General features: G+C 47.5%; 1 protein-coding gene across 5 annotated transcripts in view; it reads left to right on the forward strand.

Moving 5' to 3' along the window:
- Positions 1-21,213, forward strand: part of CABIN1 (calcineurin binding protein 1) — a 143,188-nt gene that overhangs the window by 22,397 nt on the left and 99,578 nt on the right. For all 5 annotated transcript variants that reach the window (XM_011355988.2, XM_023528306.1, XM_011355990.2 and 2 more), the window contains exons 10-19: positions 853-1,021; positions 3,234-3,370; positions 3,944-4,161; positions 5,441-5,519; positions 6,125-6,312; positions 7,187-7,339; positions 8,190-8,384; positions 12,069-12,311; positions 13,688-13,844; positions 18,358-18,473. In XM_011355988.2, coding sequence (XP_011354290.1) covers positions 853-1,021; positions 3,234-3,370; positions 3,944-4,161; positions 5,441-5,519; positions 6,125-6,312; positions 7,187-7,339; positions 8,190-8,384; positions 12,069-12,311; positions 13,688-13,844; positions 18,358-18,473 — 1,655 coding nt within the window. The remainder of the gene's footprint in view (positions 1-852; positions 1,022-3,233; positions 3,371-3,943; positions 4,162-5,440; positions 5,520-6,124; positions 6,313-7,186; positions 7,340-8,189; positions 8,385-12,068; positions 12,312-13,687; positions 13,845-18,357; positions 18,474-21,213) is intronic.

The following is a 21,213-nucleotide window of genomic DNA, read 5'->3' on the forward strand; positions in this document are numbered from 1 at the left end:
TCTTGAAACCACTCAGCACCCGCTGATAAGTCCTAGTGTAAAGGTTGCTCTTTCCTCTTGTGATGTGTGAGCTGGCAGGTCCTTCTGCTGGTTCTCCTCAGTTGCTAGCCACATGCCACAGCACCCAGCACTGTTATGCACTATCGGTCTTTGTTCTTTGGCCTTAAAAAGCAGTCAGCAAGGTTACCACCGTATGTAGTCAGCAAGGTTACCACCGTATGTAGTAATATATTTTTGAGTGGTTTTATTGATTTTTATTATTATTGGAGTTGTACAAAATTTTAGGCAAAAGTTCTCAAGCCTTTTCTTGATTTTCTGTCACTGAAGAATATCTGGAAGTTAAAAAGTTTCTAAGTGAACATGCATACAATTGTTTCTAACTTTTTAAATTAATCATACATGGCACTCCTGCTTTCTGTATAATTCACATGATTCCCTTGTCCATATCATGTCACTGAGTGCTTACAGGATCCTGGATGATGGGTAGAGTCAGTGTTGCTGCTACTTGCTCTATCCCATCCCAGGTTCATCCACAAGGCCCCAGAAGCTCTTGCAGCCAGCCAGTATGGGGGGAGGGTGTTGGGGGAACATTCGACTGAGGCCTTAGTGTTCTGTAGCCATGGAAAATAGTCTGGCTTGTGGGCTCTGTGAATTCAAGAAAGGTGTGAGTATTAAGCAGTTTGAAATTACCTTTACTCAGGACTCTGTTGTTAAAGAAGAGATGGGAGATTTAAATGTCAAAGAAGATAAAGATTAAACGTGCTAACAGTTGTGAAAGAGGGACTGACGTTCTTTGTGCTGCATTTTCATGCCCCTACCCCTGCATGATTTCAATCTGTACTCTTCATGAAGGCGATGTTGCTGGGGGAGATAAATCCAAGAAAGGTGTAAAGCGGAAGAAGATTTCGGAAGAGAGTGGGGAGACAGCGAAGCGGCGGTCTGCCCGTGTCCGAAACACCAAGTGCAAAAAGGAAGAGAAAGTAGACTTCCAGGAGCTTCTGATGAAGTTCTTGCCATCCAGGTACAGTGCACACTTTTTCTGTTATGCGCACACACATACCTCCAGCGTGTGCTACCAGTAATGTTTCTCATTCTGTTGCCACCCTCTCCTTTGGGCACCTCCTTTGTTTGCACATCTGTGCAAATAGCCGAGGCAGAGATCTCACTGAGTTGAGATCTTGGGTTTTTCTTGTCTCTCCTGCCTCTGAACTTTCTGAGGGCAAGACTCATGACTTGTGCATCTTTTGGAGGACCAGGCACTTCCTGGGCCCTCAGGAGAGGAATAGATTCTGAAGCTGGAAGCGACATGCTCATGTCCCTGTGCACTCACAGCTGCTTTGAGGAGAACTGAGGCTGCTGTTCCTTGGAAGCAGACAGCAAGAAACCCCATGGAAGAGACACCCCTTCTGCTTTTAGGGAGAGTGCCTGTCTGGTTTCTCCAGGCTCAGCAGGATTCCCTCACATTATGAGAAGGTGGGGACAGGCTGTTAAATCCTCCCTTGGTTTCACTGGCTCTTAGTATTCCTCAAAGAAAACTTGCAGGAGAAGAAGGGCCAGGTTGCCTGGATCTGGGGGTTCTAGACTGCAATGTTCCTTCCGTAGATTTTCAGCAACACCTCTGCTTTTCATCCTTGCCTTCTCACCTCCTTCAAAGGCTCTAGGGCCCTCCATTCCTGAGCCTTCCCAGGGTTTATGGTGCCAGCGGATGGGCTTTGTGATGCTTCTCTCCTCCTACCCTTAGCTGAGTAGAGAAAGCGATTCAGTTTCTGCTGGTCTGTCATCTTTCTGCCTTCTGGCACAGTTTGTTTCTGCTGGGGCTTCCTACCCCAACTCCTGTGTCTTTGTGAGTTTATACCTTTTTATTCCTTCATGGTCACTGGAGTGGAGTTTGGGAGGTAACCATGTGTGTTCAATGTGTGTCTTTACCCAGGAGTCCCCGGCTGGGGTTTCGGCCCATGATAGTTTAATTCAGTGGTGGCAACGTCCAAGTGGAGGAAGAGGAAGCAGAAGCTCTAGGTTGACAGTAAATCCATCTTACAGCAAAACTCCACATTTTCCTAATTCTCTCTTTCTGTGGTGAAAGTGAAATGCTCAGAAATTGAGGTTCTCAGGAAGCAGAGGATGCAGTATTCACTGATCAGTTACTCTTAAGGCTCAGTACTGGGGACAGGTTTCCCTTTGGGAAAGCCATAGGATGGTACAGTGGTTGATGACACGAATTCGGTGTGACCCATTTCTCCATCTGCCCCTCAGCCCTGCTGTCTTACCCCAGGTCTTGTTCCCAGCCCCCTTTATCTGGAATGGATTCTACCTTTTTTTTTTTTTTTAAGTTTTGGTTCCTGTGTAGTTTTCATATCTGTTTCTTCGAATAGTCAGGCAAGAGCCATGTGACTATTTGCCTGCAGTGGTCCCCCTGGGAGTCTGTGCAATAAATAAATGAAGACGCTGAAAAGTGCCGGGAGAGTCTGTGCTGCAGGGCTTGGTTGAGGGAAACTACAAGCACTCTAATGGTCCTTGGGAGGAGTTGGAAAGAACGGTGCCTGCTGGGAGAGGCCTCCTCAATTCCAAAGCTCTATGAAGAGTCACGGGGAGGCCAAGCTCAGAAGGGCCTGCTGTGCCCCCTCTTACTTCACACACCCATCTACTTTCTCCTTGCTCACTGGGCTCCCTGCAGGTCTTAGAACATACCTGGTGCTCTTCTGGCCTGTGCCTCTGTACCTGTCTTTGTCCTGCATCTTTGCATGGCCAGCTTTTTACCTCTCCCAGTGTCTGTGAATGTCACCCTCTCTGAGAGATGTTCCTGACTCTGCTCTATAAAGGAGGCCCCTTGTGGTTGGTTCTTATTTGGGTTCTTTGTTTTTGTGTATCTACTTATTGCTTGTATCTCCCATCAGGAGGTAAGCCTACTATGGGCAGGGTCTGCCACACTTATGGCAGAATTTGGATGCCTAGCACAGTGTCTGGCATATGCTAGTGTTTAGTATTCTTCTGTTGATGGAACCAATAAAAGTGAGGGTACAGACCAGACGCCAGCTCACAAAAGTCTGGAGAGAAGTAGAGCTTCTCGGAGGCCTGGATTCTGGACCTTGCTGCACACATATTCTAGTTTTGTTTTGTTTTGTTTTTTCTCCCTGGCTCAGATTTTTTTTCTCCAGTAGGAAGAATTCGGGTGCGTGCGTCCAGTAGGAAGAATGTGTGGTGTGGCTCTTGTGATTTTGGTGTGTTCCATACAGGCTAAGAAAGCTGGACCCCGAGGAGGAAGATGACTCCTTTAATAACTATGAAGTCCAGTCAGAAACTAAACTGGAAAGCTTCCCAAACATTGGGCCTCATAGACTGTCATTCGACTCGGCCACGTTCATGGAATCTGGTAGGAATTGAGCAATGTGATCATTCAATGTGGGGAATTGTTCCTCTTGTTATCCTATAACCAGAATAGGTTTATTCTGGGAGAATGGTTCTGGGCTGCCAGGATTTGTCTTGCACCTGAGTTTCGTGGTCAGCTGAAAGGTCTGTGGAAACATCCAGGCTTGTCCATGGCTGTGCTCCCTGAGGGATGTGTGCTTCAGGCCAAACCCAGGGGCGTGGCTTCACAAGTCAAGGGTATCTGACACAAATGTTGAGTGTAATGTGCTAGACAACGTGCTTTGTATTTTTTGTGAATGGCCTCGCCCAGTGCACAGGGCAGCACTTGGAGATCAGCCCTTTCATATGCAACTTAGACTCAGAGATTGGGAGAGGCTTGCTCACGGTGGTGAGGGCTGGAACCCTGCAGCCTGACCTCAGCACCACCATGCGGTGGGAGGATGGGAGGGCACAGGCTTTCTTCTGCCCCCACCCTGCCCCTGCTGTCACTCTCCTCTCTCCTCTTCCAAAGAAAATGGGAGACCCTGGCACAGAAGGTCCTTTATTCAAGTCAGGTTCTTTCTCCCTGCCCGGGCAGAGAAGCAGGATGTGCATGCGTTCCTGCTGGAGAACTTGACCAATGGAGGCATCCTAGAGCTGATGATGCGCTACCTGAAGAGCATGGGCCATAAGTTTCTGCTGAGGTGGCCACCAGGCCTGGCGGAGGTTGTGCTCAGCATCTACCACAGCTGGAGGAGGCACAGCACCAGCCTGCCCAACCCGCTGCTGAGGGACTGCAGCAACAGGCACATCAAGGTCGGGCCAGTAGAAGGCCTCTCGAGGGCCAGCGTCAGACTGGGACCAGGGGATGGGCACAGGGACCTTCTGTGGGTGTGGGGCTGCTGCTGCAGGGCCCCTGGGGGGGTTTGTAGCAGGAAATCGTGGGACCTGATTTTATGCCTAGAGAGATCCCTAGTGGCTGAGTGGAAGATTTTGGGAGTGAGAGTGGGTGCAGGGTCGTCTGGAGACTGTTGCCCAGTAAACAGTGGTGTGAGGGTTCTGGAGGCAGAGCTGACAGGATGAACTGCACGTGGTGATGAGGGGGCGAGATGGGGAGGATTTCCAGGGCTGGCTCAAGCCTGGGTCTGGTGATGGGGTAGTTTGCTGACGTGGAGGAGAGCTGCAGACAGATTGGTGAAAGTGAAGTTTTGGCTATGTTTGAGCTTCCAGGGACTGTTACTGATTTTTAAACGGGTGAGAAAACAGAAGTTCAGAGACTAATAAGGTTGCTTACGGGGAGTGGTGGGCGCCTCCAGGAGTGTGGGGCTGAGCACATGGCCATAGCACTCTGCACCCCAGGCTCTTCACTCAGTGCCTCTCAGGGGTCAAGAGTTCCCAGGGTGCTCTGGCCCCCTTCTCCCAGTAGAGGAGGAGGGTCTGAATGCTGAGGAGGGAGCACTAGGAGCTTTCAGGGCCCATCTGGGTGGTACTTCTGGCTGGGGGCACAGAAGATGAAAGAGCAGGTGATTAGGGCTGTGTAGCTCAGTGTTCCCTGGCCGTGCAGCCTCTGCTGGGACACCTCAGGGACTGCCTCCTGGCAGTTTCTGCCTACCGAGCCTGCTCCCTGGGGGCAGTGTGGAGTAGCAAGAGGAGCCGAGGTTTCGGTTCCCAGACAAACCCTGGTCATTTCTCAGCTCTGCCTGCACTTGGCCGGTGCCTTCTTATTGCTGAGCCTCAGCTTCCTTGTGTTCCCTGGGTGCAATGCACCAATCCCAGGTATTTTTAAGGGTTGAGTGTTGTAGTGTAAATGCAGCGTTTTGCCTGGCACTCAACAGGTGACAGGGCTGCCTCTGCCCTGGGGCAGTTCCTTAGGACTGAAGACAGGTCACTGGGCTCCTCCCAAGTGTTGTTCTGGTGTACATCGATATGCTTCTTTATGTTTTGACGAGTAGCTACTGATTATCATTTATGGAATCGAAAGTAGGTAGAAGAATGATATTTTTATCAAAGTAAATTTTAGATTAGTTTTGTTTCACCCCCCATCCTTTGACGACTGTTTATGACTCTGTCCTGACCTTCTGCTGCTGTCTCGTAGGACATGATGCTGATGTCTCTCTCTTGCATGGAGCTCCAGCTGGACCAGTGGCTGCTGACCAAGGGCAGAAGCTCTGCGGGTAGGAGGCATTCTGTGTCCTATGGCAGGGGTAACTTTCTGAACCCTCAGCAGGCAGGAGGAAGGGGGCATGGGGAGGCTGAGCTGTGCAGTTCAGACATGAATCTGCAGTGAGCATGTTGCCTGGGTTGGCTTGTCAGGCCAGGAAAAATCCAGGGTCTCACAGAAGTCCCTCGGCCACTCAAGTAGTTAGTAGCAGTTGAGCCCCCAGAAGGAGTCACCTACCTGCTTTTCTGTTACTCAGAATTGAAAGAAGTGGGATCTCAGTTTCCCAAGTTATCAAATCAACACTTTATGTGTCCCAGTAATTTTTCCAGACAATGTGGATCATTCTGACTTTTAAGTCAACAACCAGTGAATAACAATTACGTTCAAAGTTAAGTATGTAAAGTAAGGGTCCTCCAGCTCTTAGGGTATCTGTATCCATCTGACTTGCCTGACTTCTCTGACATCTGCCACTTGGGGACTGTGAGGTTCCGAGGGGCTCAGGGTATTCATGGATACTGAGACAGGTGTGGCGAGGGCTGAGGGTGACCTCTGGGAAGCACAAGGGCATCTGGACCCTGCAAAACGAAATTGACTCATTTTGGCCTGACTGGTTTTCAGTGTCTCCTCGGAACTGCCCTGCTGGTGTGGTAAATGGCAGGTTTGGGCCTGATTTCCCAGGAACCCACTTCCTGGGTGACCTCCTGCAGCTGTCATTTGCCTCGTCTCAGCGGGACCTGTTTGAGGATGGCTGGCTGGAGTTTGTGGTCCGCGTGTATTGGTTGAAGGCTCGGTTCCTGGCACTGCAGGTTGGTTCTGTGGTCGGCTGCTTGGGGAGCATGCCCAGGTACCCAACAAGGAGGGAAAAGAGCTGGATGCATTGTTGAGGATATGCACGTGCATGTGTGGCACCTGCCCAGGCACTGGGCTCAGCTTCAGGAAGTGGGACATGGTGAGGAATTTTCAGCATCTCAGAAATCCCAGCATAGTCAGCAGTCTGTAAAGTGCAACAAGCACAACAGAGCTCTGGAAGGGGTTTCCTGTGGAAGTTACGCACCTCCACTTAAGACTACCTTGGAGTCTCGACCTTTTGCTTATATTTTTTTGAGAGAGCCTGAATGAGTGCATGAATAGATGCAGAGCTTTATAGAAGGGAGTTAACTACACAGCTTTCTCGTGTGAATTCTCAGCTTCCCTTCGGATCCTGGTCTGGAAGGCCAGGGAGGATTGGATTGGCTGTTACGCAGCACCTCGTAGATGGTGGTACCCAGTGCACTGTGGCAGAATGAGTTAGTGCACCATAGTCAGTTCTGGAATTAGGATAGGCCTCGGTTCTAATTCTGGCTCTGCCATTTATTAGCTCATGATTTTTGGACAAGGTACTCGGGCTTGCTCGTGTGTCCTCACTTTTCTCACCTATAACATGAGGCTAGTAATACCTCTCCTTAGAGTTGTGTGAATTCATTCATTTGTTCATCCATCTGTCTGTCCGTCCATCCATCCATGCAACCCTTCAACAAATACTTATTGAGCTCTCACTGTGCTAGGCCCCTTTTTAGGGGATAAAACCGCCTTCATGGTGCCTGCAGTCTAGTGGGATTGGGAAGGTAAGGCACCTGGCATGACAGAATGAGTTCCCTTCCTTCTGCCCCTGTCTCTTGACTGCTTTTCCTCTCTGACCAGGGAGACATGGAGCAGGCCCTGGAGAACTATGACATCTGCACAGAAATGCTCCAGAGCTCCACTGCCATCCAGGCAGAGGCAGGGGCTGAGCAAAGAGACATTGTCATCCGGCTGCCCAACCTCCACAACGACTCAGTCGTTTCCCTGGAGGAGGTGAGTGGGAGTTTTCTTAGTGGTGTTTTTTTGGTCAAAGATTTATTCTGGGTTGGCACAGTTAAACCAGGCCCCACCTGCCCTGAGGACAAGGAAAGTGGCCCACACGCGAAGTAGGGCTCACATGGTACCCTTGATGATTAACTCCTCCAGGTGGCGGGGGGTAAGGGGCAGGTGTGGAGGCATTTGCTGGCATGATTTAGAGTGATTATTGCTCAGCTGTCGGGCTGCGTGTGGCAGCAATCCCAGCAGAATTAGATACAAACTCCAGCAGACGCTGACCAGTGCTGGGTTGGCAGTGCATGGTGCCTATGCCAGGCTCTGTTGGTTATAATCCTGTTCTCACCATGCAGCCTCAGACCCCATGCAGTTCCATGTCTACATTAGCTGAAATAGGCCTTCAGACTCTTGCAGAGTTGTTTCAGGGCAAGGCCAAATGCAATGCCCCATCCTGGGGGCCACGGCAGGCCTCCTGTGAGGAGAGGGTTCCATGGGTCAATGGCATGTGCCAGCTTCTGGCCCGGGGCTTGCCAAGTCTCTTCAGTCTGACACTCTATGGTTCCATGAGTCTGGTTTGCTGAACTGTGAACACGAGGCTGTCCTATTTTGGCTGACATTTTTCTGGAACCTCTCCCTTTCTGGATAGTTTCTGGTCTTGGGGATGTTTGTTTTTTAAAGAATTGAATACCTTGACCTTAGTAGAAAAACTCTTTTATACAATACTCACTTAATGTAAATGCTGATATTATTAGAGGGAATCTAATTTTGGTTCTGATAAATGCAAACCCTGGCCAGCTTTGGGGACCGTGGGAGAGGTTTGTCATTAGACAGTGATTTGGGTTTCTTCCAGATCGATAAGAACCTGAAGTCGCTGGAGCGGTGCCAATCCCTGGAGGAGATTCAGAGGTTGTATGAGGCTGGCGAATACGAGTCCGTTGTGCATCTGCTCCGCCCCACGTTGTGCACCAGTGGTTTTGACCAGGCCAAACACCTGGAGTTTATGACATCCATTCCTGAGAGACCAGCCCAGCTGCTGCTGCTGCAGGTGTGTGCCGCCGTATCCCTTTTGCCCTCTCGTACCTTCTCTGCTTGGTGTGGGTTTATTCCCTGGAGTCTTTGAAGTGGCCCTTGAGGACCTAGAAGAGAAAAGTGGGTGTAAAAGCTGCTAACTTGGTACCCAGGAATATGCCAGTCAGAAGATACGGGAGAAAACTGGAACTCAGAAGTGCAGGTTCTAGGGTTGTACATGGCTCAAGGTGAGCCCACACTTGACTCTGAACTTCTGCATGGCAGAGGAGGAGGAAGAATAGTCAGGATGTTAACCATCCATCCACCTGTTTGTTCCTCTGCCTGTCTTTTTAAATTACTTTTGAAATTAACTATTGAGTAGAATAAAAATGGATAAAATATCTGTACAGTGTAAAGAATCAAGATAAAATAAATACGCATATACCATCACATGGTTGAAGGAAAAGAACACCAATGTGGTGTTTGAGGGCCATGTGCCCTCTTGGCTCCCTCCGTGCCTCTGTTCTTCAGTAAACCCTTACTGAGCGCTCGCCAGGCACCAGGATCTGCTGGGCGCTGGGCATCTACTCGGTCTCTGTGCCTCAGTTCTTCAACTCTAGGATGGGGATGATTATTATCCTTACCTCAGGGACCTGTTGTGGGGATTATATGCGTTAGTGTGTATTGGCACCATGCCTGGCTTATAGCAAATGCCATATGGGTGCTGGCTATCATCACTGCCATCCTCAGGAAGTGTGGCATCGGACTCAGAGCCAGACATGGAAGATGATAAACATGATGTGCTTAATGGTGTTGGGTGGTCTAGTGTCCCATCCCTTATGGTTCACATACTAATCACATTATATTTATTATCTGATTGAGTCCTTCCCCTTCAATTTGGAGTAAGAGCCCAGTTTTCTCCCAATTTTTTTGCTCAGATTACATGAAACATTGTAGTTATTTATTTTCTTGAACTGGGAAATAGTTAAGAGGTGCAACTGTGGGAACAAATGGTGGTATCTCTGCCCTGGTGAAAGGGGAAGAAAGAGTTGTTTCTGGGAAGGAAAGGAGGAAGGCAGAGAGGAAAGGCTGTGTGTGGGAGAGGCAGCTAGGTGTACCCAGGGAGCACATTAGGTGGGGAGGAGGAGAGAGGCCAGCCCTCTCTGCCTCTGTAAGATGGCCCTGATGGCTCCTGTCTCCTAGAACTCATGTGCAATAGTTGCTCTGTTGATGGGGGAACTGCTGTTTGGACAGGCACTGAGCAGCACTATTGGCTGAGGCGAGGCCTGGGCCAAATGCCATGGAAGCGCCTGCTTTTTAATAAGTGATTCCTGGTTTTTTTCAATTTCCTATAGGAGCGGGATGTTTTCTTATTTATTTGGAGTGCTTTTTACGTATTAAAGATATTGATCTTTTTCTCATTAAATGTTACAAATATTTTTCTCAGTTTGTTATTTTGGTTTTAAATTGCAACTTGTATAATTTTCGACATATAGAAGTTTTTAATTTTTGTGTTGTCAAATCTTTTGATGTTTTCAAATGTTTGTGATTTTGTTTATTATGCTTGGACAGCCTTTCCAAAAATATTCACCCACTCATTCCACACACATGAATTGAGTTCTTACTTCCTGCTCTGGACTGGACAGAGCACCCTTCTGACATAACCTATGTTCTAGAAGGGAGGCAGACAAGAAACATGGCAACAAATAAACAAAAAGCCTGATTGCCTTTGTTTTCTTCTGCTGGTATGAATGTTCTATGTTTTGCATTTCAGTTGCTTCATCGAGCTATTATAGGGTGAGTGGGGGGCTCTCCCTTGGAATTCCCTCTTCCAGAGAATGGTATCTGTCTCTCCCTATTTAGGCAAGCCGCCTTTTATGTTCTTCAAAATAATTGTATAATTTTATTATGGTTGAGCTGATTCTTAGTCCTTAACATTTTGGATTGCTGTTTTGAGCAGGATCTTTCTATCGGTCATTATGTTTTCTAACTACATTTCTGATTTATTGGAACCCTATTGATTTTTGCATGTTTATTTTGAATCTAGCCACTTCACTGAATTCCCATTATTTCTGATAGTTTGTTTGCTTTGTTTTGTTTTGGGTAGATGATCATGTTGCTCACAGTCAATAGTAATATTGTTTCCTCATTTGTTGGCAGTTATTCTGCTTTTTAGATCTTTCTGGCCTTGAGCATTGGCAATTACGTCATGGTAGAGTGCTGCTGGCACTTCCTTGTCTCTGACTTTCATGGCAACTCTGGCCGCGATTTAAGGCCATTAGTCGTCTTCTTCTTCTTCTTCTTCTTTTTTTCTAGTTTTAGGTATACAGTACCTTATACCTGTCAGAATGGGTATCATCAATAAATCAAAAAACAAGTGTTGGCAAGGATGAGAGAAAAGGGAACCCTCATGCACTGTTGGTGGGATTGCAAATTGGTCCAGCCACTATGGAAAACAGTCTGGATGTTTCAGAAAATTAAAAATGGAACTACCTTTTGACCCAGCAAAGGCCATTAGTCTTTATCTAGTTAGAAAATAGTCCCCTGCCCTTTGCATGTTTGGCATTTGATCAGAAGGGGTCAGCTTGGGCCTTGGGGGCTCCATGTCTGCACTCTGTAGGCTCCTTTGTGCCTCAGTAGCTTCCTGCTAGAGTGCTGGTTTTCTCTAAAGAAACAGAGACCATGTGTTCCTGGTAATCAGGGCTTTTAAACTGGTTGTGGCTTTGATCTGTGTTCAGGCGTTGCAGCACGTTCCAAAGGCAGTTTTGGACGTTTCTGTCCCCACACCTGTCTGTGTCACCTTTGAGTGTGGCAGCTGCATGTGTTAAGGCAGGCAGGAGTCACTGCTGGGCCTCAGCTGTGTTGAGGTCAGAGCCCGACAGGGTGCCAGGCAGCAGGTGCTTCCTGTGGGTCTAATAGGCTGCCTGCCAGATCTGTGAATTCACAGCCAGGCTAAATCTCCCCACACACCAGCACGGTGATAAAAGAGACTGAGACACAAGGAGTTAAATGGGTTTGTTCTAGAGCAAGAGGAGAAGGAGCTTGACAAAAAGCAATGGCTCCCAAAGAGGAGGTTTTAAAATAGCAATCAGAGCACAGTGTGGTGTACTGAGAGCTCCTCCGTGGGCCAGGACACTGTGCTATGGACATCAGCTCATTTAATGCTCATGGCACCTCCAAGGGGTGGTGAGGCGTCTGGCACCTAGGGAAGAGGGGGACTCATAGAATGGTGGCTTCAGTCCTGCATGGCCATTGCCCCCACCCTAGCCTTGGCCCAGGCCCTCCTTTGCAGAGACAGTCCCTCCCTGGCAGCTGCCCTCTCCTGCTGAGACCTTCCAGAGCTGTGGCACTGGATGAGTGCATGACTGGGTGGCTTCAGGCACAGTGAGAACTGGGAGAGGTAGTGGAGTCATTCCACCTGATCTTGGCTGCTTGCTGGCTCTGTGGCCTCATCCAATGTCCCTGCTTTAGAAATGAGGAAACTCGGCACAGAGATTAAGCACTTTTCTGAAAGCTTTCTGGCCGGTAGCCTGCCATATGTGATTGGACACAGGTGACTGCGTGCCCTTGCAGATGCCTCAAGACTGTGGGGGCCCGTGTTTCCTCTTTCTTTTGGGTTGCCTCTCATGTCTTCCTCCCCGGCTATCTGCCCCTCAGTCCTGAGGACGAGGTATGGTAAATGTTGTCACAGTCCTCTCACAGTGTTCCTCCCTGTGCTCAGGACTCCTTACTCCGCCTGAAGGACCACCAGCAGTGTTTTGAGTGCTCCGATGTGGCTCTGAATGAGGCGGTCCAGCAGATGGGGAATGTGAGTGAAGCTGCAGCCAAGGAGGAGTGGGTGGCCACAGTGACCCAGCTGCTGCTGGGCATCGAGCAGGCACTCTCAGCAGACAGCAGTGGTTGCATCCTGAAGGAATCGTCCTCTGCCACTGGCCTCATCCGGCTCACCAACAACCTTATCCAGGTAACCCCCGGCTTGGTCCTGTCCTGCCCCTCCCCAGCAGGTATGGCCATCTGACGTCCCCCTTCTTCATAGTTTACTGGCTTTTATTGCAAGTCACATACCCCAAGGGAATGCGTTGGCTTCTCTGGCTGGAGGAGGCAGGTGCCTCAGGTGGCGAGTGGCTGTGCACTGGCTGCAAACCTTCCCAGGGCTGGTCGGGTCTGGGGGTTCAAGACAGTGTAGTACTTAGTACAGAATTCTTCCAGACCACCTGTCCAGAGGGGTGGAAGCAGCCTCAGAGCAGGAGACCCTGGCCTGTGTACAGCAAGCTGGAAGCAGAACTGGGGCTGGAACCCAGGTCTCCTGTCTTCTACTGGGCTCTCTACCACCCGCATTGCCCTGGCATTTGTAGCTGCAGGATGTTCATAGCACCCTGTGTCATCCAGGCAGGCTTTGTGCCAGGGAACCTTCCTTTGAGCCACCCTCGCTGTCTCCTGACAACTCCCACTCAGGCTGTCAGTACGTCCTGCCACATCCTCATCCTTAACATCCTCATCTTCTGCTTCCCCTTCCATCTTCACAGCTCTGCCTTCGCCTAGGCCACCGCCATATCTTGCTTGAACCGTGGCAGCATGCTACTCATAGTCCTCCCTGCCCCCTCGACCCTGCCAGTCCAGCCACCACCCCACCATGGAGGCACTTTTCCAAAATGAGAATATGAGTATGCTCCTTCCTTGCTCCACCCTTCAGGTTCCCTCTAGGGTGCCTGTCACCCAAGGCGTACTGATCCAGCGGCCTCCCTCTTCACCCTCATCTTTTGCTTCCTTGGCAGCCTCTGGGGCCTTTGCCTGCATACCTGTCCTCTGCGCCCACTCCTAGCCCTCCCTCGGGATCAGCAATACCACAGCCACTCCCATGGAAACCTTTCAAAGGTTCTCTTCTGTCTGTCCCCACGCATCCTCTGCGACCCCACTCTAGCCCTCAGTTGCTTTCATCACAGCAGCCATACTGATCTGTGGCTCTTGCGTGGCTTCTCTGTGGTTCTCTTCCCCCTGGGCTATCAACTCCACCGTGGCCCATTCATCTCTCCCCCTCGTGTCTGGCACAGGGCCTCGTACACAGTAGGAACTGCATGTGGCATGAGGGAGGATGGTCAGAGCTGGCTTCTCTGAAGTCTGGGTATAATTCTGTTGTTGAGCTCTCTGTTCCTCTGTTCAATGACCTGATGGGATGCCGATGGGCCAGTTTTCGCACATCAAAGCAGTGGAGATGGACAGGCAGCATACCCCCTGCCCCCACCCCTGCTCTGCCCTGAGGACTCATCCTGGTTTGGGGGAGAGAGCTGGCCCTCCCTCCTATCCCACCCAGGAGTGCTGTGACACTCCCGTCCCACCCAGATCATCGACTGCAGCATGGCTGTGCAGGAAGAGCCCAAGGAGCCCCACGTCTCCTCAGTGCTGCCCTGGATCATCCTACATCGGATCATCTGGCAGGAAGAAGACACGTTCCACTCCCTGTGCCACCAGCAGCAGCTCCAAAACCCAGAGGATGAAGGTGGTGGGAAGTGGATCTGGGTGGGGGTGGACCTTGACCTGTGTCCTTGCCTCCTGCCCCCGCCCCAGGGCCCAGCAGCCCTATCCAGGTGCTGCGAGTGAGCTTGGCACGTAGTTGACAGAATTTTTTGTGATACTTGGACAGAGGCAGAGGCTCCCTTAGGGAGCTCACTGTGCACTGGGTCTGGAGTCAGTGGGTGTATGAAGTATTTCACATCTGGTACAGGGGGCAGCGCAGAGGAAAGGACAAGTGTGGTGAGTGCTTACGAAGGGCGCGTCACTGCTTAAGAGGCCTCATACCTGCTAATTCCTTTGAACCCCACAACAGTCCCGTGAGATGGGCAGCCCTTTGCAAGCCCTCACACTTATCCATTGCACCCCAGCCCCTCCTGGGTGTGGGCCAGTGAGGCTGGAGGGCAGAGCGGAGCAAGCCAGCACAGGTTCCAAATCCCAGCCGTCACTTCTTGGCAGTGTAACCTCAGGCAAGTCATGTAATCTCTCAGCCTATATTCCCTATATCCACACTGGGAATAATGATACCTGTCCCAGAGGGTTGTTCCAAGGACAAAATGGAAAAATAAAGCCATCACTTACTGTGGCAAATCAGTGCCGGCACTTGGAGGTGCCGAGTGCAGAATTGTCATTATGAAGAGGCCAGAGAGGGTGAGCCTAGGGTCCTTTATAGACATGGCACTTGAGCCAGGTCAGTGCAGTGGTAGAAAATGTGGTCGATTGAATAAATTATATAAGAAGAACAGCTAAGTGACATCTAAGCAAAGATTGCCTATAATTCTACCAAATGGATTTTTTTTCTCTTTGGTTTTCTTGCATTTTCTGTCTAAACTTGGCCATATACATATACTTTTTATATAGCTGTGATTGTAATACACATTTTTCTGTATATAATCATCTAGCTTAAAATTAAATTTATTGGGGATTTTCTCTTAGTAATTTGAAAAATCAAAAAAAATAAATAAAACAATAGAAAGGAAAGAAAGCCAGCTCTGTTCCAGTGAGCGCAGAGCTGACACGTGGCACGTCTCCTTCCATTCACTCTCTCTGTCTGTTTGCTCCCCAGTTATTTATCAGCTGCTCTCTGCATGTCAGGCCTCTGTGAATAAGATAACTCAGGCCCTGACAGCTTCATGGTGAGAGGAGACAGACAGGAACACCAACAAGTGCACAGTCAGTGTGGCTGGCTGGAAGAAAGGTGCCTCATACCGCCAGGGTGGGGTGGGGATTGGGCCGAGGCCTGGTGAGAGAGCAGGGGCAGAGGAGGACACTGAAGAGATGCAGCAGCATAGACAGGGACACAAGAAGGCTGGGCCATGTGGGGTGGACATGGGAAGGGACCAGATTGAGAAAGGCTCTTAGACCCTATTTTACAAAGCTCCATAGTGTCAATGCCGATGAGAAGCGCCTTGCTTTCTGAGCTGTCCCCATTGCTGAGGCCTCAGGATGACTGCAGTATTTCTCCTTCACAGGGCACACTTTAGCAAACCCCTCACACATACCTTTTTGCTTCTGCTAAATTGGTTTTTTTTGATCAATTTCTAGGATGAATACCTTTAGAACTCTTGACAAATAGTACCTCTATGTTTCCCAAAAGGGTTTAATGGTGAAAATTAAGGTTTAAAACTATAACTGTTTATTATTTTTCTGGATTAAGGGTCTCCTTTCCCCCAGAATTAATTATGCAAACAAAATAGTTTTTTATAAAAACTACCAGTAAGCAAACTGGAAAAGGGTATCTATCAAATACCATAAACTTTGAAAGTATTAGCCAAGGAAAGAAATCAAAGATTCTGGTGGACTGGCAGCAGGTGTGGTTCCTGTCCCTTCCTCTGCCTCCACTGGAAAACTGAGGGAAGATGGCAAGTTGACAGAATCCTGGGAAATACTATTAATATCCCTTCATTTATAGAGAATGTACTGGTGGGAAAGGCCCTCCATATCTCCTTGAGCCTGGCAGGGTCCTATTTTCTAGTGACTAACTAGACTGTGTTGAGGGAAGGGGCCCATGGATAAACACACTTCGGGGTGGTGGTAAGGGGCTTGATATTGAACACTGTTACATATCGAGTTCTCTGGACAGACACTGAGATGGTTTATTAGGGATCACTACTTGTCAAAGGAAGGGGATGGGGGAAGCAGAATGAGGCAGAGAGAGAAGGCCAGCTGTGATGCAGGCCTGCAAAGCCTTAGCCCAGAACGAGGAGCTCTAGAGTAGGAGGTGCCTATCCAAGTTGTACCAGGTTGGGTGGAAGTAGCCAGGCCTTTATACTCCTGTCTCACTCAACCACTGAATGTGGACTTCTGCAGGAAGTACATGACCTTGGGTGAAAGGAGTCTCTGCAGTTGCAGTAGACCCTGAAGGAACTGACAGCTGAGGGCTGTCTGCTGACTGCACTCCTCTTACCAGGCAGGAAGTCCTTATAGGGGATCTCGGAGGAGAAAACAAAACCTAGGTCTCCCAACAATGACTGCACGCAGCCCTAGCCAGGTGATCTCCCTTCTACCTCTGCAGACACAGGCTACAAAAAAGTGGATTGAGAGCAACATCTGCTTTACAATTAATTATAGCTTTAAGGAAAGGTCTTACATTATGTGGGAGAGTGCCCCAGAAAATTTTTTCATGATATATTAGAGCACTTACATGATCTGGAGGAGCTGCCTTAGCTGACCATGAGCAAGATAGAAAGAAATGATGTGGCAAGTATTCTAACATATTAGTCCACATCCTGCCCCATGTAGGGAGCAAGAAGGAAAGAAAGAACATACCATGCAAAAACCAGATGTACTCTGTTTGGAAGGAAAATTACACAAGGGAGTAGAGGCAGAGGCCCTGTAAATGAGTTGCACGAGAAAACGAGTTATTTAAAAATTAGAGCTGATAAAATGCAAAAAAAAAAAAAAAAAAAATTACAGAACTAAGGGCAGACACTGTAAACCGAATCTCACCATTATAAACTAATAAACCAAAACAGCAAGGAGCAGAATAAATATGACTGAAACTGAAATGAGTGGATGCGGTTAGGAGCTAAGAGTACTAGGGAGAAGATACGGAAAACAAAGATGGCTCAGTGTGAGGATAAATGGTGCCCTTGATGGAAAGACTCCAACAAGGAAACAGGAGAAGCAACGAACCCGATTTCAATACAGGAAAATTTTTCTCTGAATTGTAATAAAAACCAAATCTTCAGATCCAAGGTATACAGTATATATCAAGAAAATTGATATACAACAATCTATATCAAGATAAATCCTGGTTAAGGATCTACTTTAAGAATAAAGATTTTTAGATTTCTAAACAGAAAAAGTAGTTTATCTTTATGGGATAAATGAATGAGACTCATTTTAGGTTTCTCCAAAACAGCATTCAATGCAGTTAGGGCGATGTCTATATGTCTGCACAGTTTGCAGGGAAAGAAAGTGTGACCTAAGACATCTAGCCAAGTTGTTTGTAATTGTAGTGGTAACAGACATTTATAAACAGGGATTCCAGCTCCTACGAGTGCTTCTTAAAAACACTTGGGGGATGAAGTCAGTAAATCAACATGAGTCAGAATGAAATTCCTCGGGAATGAAAAAGCCATGGGAAAGAACTTTCAATGAACACCAAATCCATTTAAATTTGGAACTGAGAGAAAGCAACTGGGCTAATTATGGTTGTAGAACAGAATGTAAATGTTATAAACCTTGAGGCACTTCAAATAATATGCACAACAAAATTGGGAGATGGGGGAAAGAAGGAAGTGTTATAAACTAACACTCATGTTTAGTAGTCATTTGATGCTGTTGGAATGGAAGCTAAAAGACTCATAAAAAATTGAATGGCTTGAACTTCTTAATGATTTTTGACTTTTTTTTAACCAGTGCTTTTCATACCTTTTTGAGTTTTTCTGTTGGATTAGCCAACAGTAAAAAGAATGAAACAAATTTCATGAAATAGTCCTTATTCTACTGGGTATAATCCCTCCAGTATTTTCTATTCTAATGTATTCTATCTTAATACTTTTAAAAAATGTTAGTTACAAGCCCAATAATGGATTATGGCCCAGATTTCAAAAACGGCGAAGGATCTTTAAAGAAACTAGTAATAGTTCCAGTGGTGGATATTTAACTGAAATTTAGTAGTTCTTTTTTTTCTGTAATATTCAAGTAAACCTAAATATAAGAATTTTTTATTTTATAGGTGGTGTATGTAGTATGGGTACCATTGTTATAAATTATCTCTTTCAAAACATCTCATATGTGCACAGGAAGATGCTTTCAATGTTGTTTACCAAATGTCAGCATTGGTGGATGGAACATTCCTTCTTTATTTTTTCCTGCATGACTTGAATTGCTTAGTAAAGCTAGTCAAGTCATTACTTATTTTAAAAAGACAAAAAGGAAAGGAAGGAAAATCTGTGGCTCTCTTGGAAAAGACAGCAAAACCCACAAAGGAGAGACTGAGCCCTGCAGCTCCCTCACGTGTCCCTGCACTGACTGTCGGTCTGCTCTTTCCCCAGTGATGGCCGAGACACCCATGCTCCCATCCTCCCTCATGCTGCTCAACACAGCCCATGAGTACTTGGGCAGGAGGTCCTGGTGCTGCAATTCAGATGGGGCTCTGCTGCGATTCTATGTAAGTGCTGCTGGGACTTGTTTGGCCTTCCCCTGCAGTGGGGCCTGCTGTGCTGCTTTGCCTTACTGCATAGATGTGACTGCTCAGAGTTGCCAGAGCCAAAGTCTGAACTTGGTGCCCTGTGCACTTGAGGCTCAGGGAGCTCTGGACCTGGCCCTGAACTGCAGGTGGTTTTAAATCCACTAGTCATTACTAAGTCTGTTATGTCGGGCTTAGGGCCAGGCCTTTAATAGTAATTTTAGAAGTAAATACTGCAGTCACCACCCTCTATTGAGTCCTGTTTGCCAAGCACCACTCATCATGCCGGGTAATACTTGCTCAGTCAATAACTATTGCATTCATTCATTCAGTAAATATTTAGTGAGCACAAATAGACTTCCTGTCATCTGCCAGCTGTGATTGACCAGACTTACTGGGGATAAGATCCCCACCTCAGAACCTCACTGTTGAGTGCAAGGCCAAGCAGCACTCAGACAAATTACGGAGCACAGGAGGGGCTCCCAACCCGATCGGTAAAGTCTGTTAATAAAAGTTTTAGTGGAACATAGTCACACCCTTCAATTACATATTAATATTAACTATGGCTGCTTTTGCAATAAATACAGTGGCAGGGTTGGGTAGCTCTAATAGAATCCATGTGGCCCACGAAGCCTAAAATATTTACTATCCGGCCCTTTAAGAAAAGGTTTGCCGACCTCTGCTCTTAGCCCTTTAGTGAGCATGCCCTCTCTACAGCAGCAGCCTCCTTTCCAGTCTTCCTGATCCTCCTCTATCCTGTGCTTTCCCCATGGCTCTCATCACCTTCTATCATGCATTGATTTATTATGTTTATTGTTTGTAAACACAATATTGAAATATAACTTCTCTATTAAATGTAACATCCATGAAGGTAGAATTTTTGTTAGTTTTTTTCACTGTTGGATCTAAGTCCCTCGAACAGCATCTAGCCCATAGTACGTGCTTAATAAATTCGAGTTGACTGAATGAGATTAAGAATATGTATAGCAGTTACGTATGAATAGAGCTTCACAGTTTGCAAAGCACTTGTGCTGTGGACCTGGAGACTTGGCCAGGAGACCCGTCTCGTTGGCTCAGGGCTCTAGAGCTGGTTGGTGTCAGATCCAGTTGCAGCTGTAGATGCCTGAGTGTCTGCCCCACCCCGGTAGCTCTGAGAGCCTCTGGGGTGCTCACCCTGGGTCAGCTCCATGCTCCAGGACCATTTTTGGAAGAATCATACCAGACCGAAACTATAATCCTGCCCAGGAACCACTGACTTCCTTCTGCCTTTTCTCTCCCAATTAGAGAGCATGGAGACACTGATTACTTCCACAGAGTTGACAAGGCAGTCACCCTGTGTTGATAGGGGCAAGTTGAGAATGAGTTAGCACCTTTGCAAGCTGGCATCCAGAGGCAGTGGCGCTGAGAGGGAAAGGCAGGTTGAAGGGGTGAGGATGGGATGGTCCTCCTCCCGGTTTTTCTTAGTCTGTATCTTTTTTGGTGGAGCATGAGTTCTAGTTGCTGGGATCTGCCAACTGAATTTGGGAGAGTAGAAGTGATATGAATAATGTTGTGTCTCATTTTATAGCTCCTAATTTTCTTGCCCAAGGTCCAGCTTTTAGATTCCTCTGACTCCTGCAGCAACTTCACCTTTGTGGACGCAACCCCTGCTTGTTAACTGTGCCCTTTCTCTGCTTAGCGCCTGACCACCCTGTGCCTTCTGCCTGTCACACTCTCCCCCAGGGCCTGCAATTCTGGCTTGTTGTTTCTCTCCTTCTCTGCAAGTGTCAGGCCAACCTTCTCAAAGAGGTCTTCCCAGGCCTCAGCACTTTCTGTCCCATTGACCGCTGGGTAGCTCTGCTATTTGTTTCTATGTCACGCGACCCTCTTCCAGCAAATGGCATCCTGGAGACCAGGGACCTTTTCTGTCTTGCTGTCTGAGGCATCCCTGGGGCCCTGAGCAGTGCTGGCACAGATTACTGCCCAGCTGATGTTTCCTGAGTGAATGGACAAACAAAGACATACATTCACTGATCCAGAAAGGCTTGCTGAGCACCCATCATTCTGGGTACTGTGGGGCTCAGGAAGGCAGTACGTTATTGCCGCCTCCTCTTGTGGCCCGGAGACATTTTGTGTAGATTGTTTTCTTGGATAGACTGGAAATGTTCTCAGAGGGAGAAATCTTCTGGATCTCTTCTTGAGTTAGTATTTCTTTTTATGTTTCGTTTGGGTTAATGAGTGCTCATCCACACACTGCTCAAATGGCCCTCTCCCATGGGGCCTTTAATGACTTCTGGGCAGTCCCTCCTACACTGCGTCCTGTGTACCACCACACAGATTGTATACACATTAACCATCTGCTGTATTTGCTGCAAACTTGTCTTCTAATAGAAATAAAGTTACAGAAAGGTTAACATGCTCTTTATAACCTTTTCTCCCTCTCTTGAAATTAGCGTGTGTATTGTTGGCCATGTTTGTTTTTTTTTTAAATCTAACTTGCATACTGTGTTTCAGTAAGCAATTTATAGTTGCATGGGTTTTTTAATCTTGCAACTTGCTTTTATTCATTTCAATTTCAATGAAATATATTCACATTGATACAAGAAATTCTGGTTCATTCATTTTACTTTCTTTATAGGATCCTAGTGTGTAAGTATACCAAAATTTAAAATTTTCTATTATGGAAAATTCCAAACATGTATTGAGGTAGAAATAATAATATAGTGAGCCCATATACTGATCA

This window comes from Pteropus vampyrus, unplaced genomic scaffold (assembly GCF_000151845.1).
Source record: "Pteropus vampyrus isolate Shadow unplaced genomic scaffold, Pvam_2.0 Scaffold23, whole genome shotgun sequence".
In the NCBI taxonomy this organism is placed as follows: Eukaryota; Metazoa; Chordata; class Mammalia; order Chiroptera; family Pteropodidae; genus Pteropus; species Pteropus vampyrus.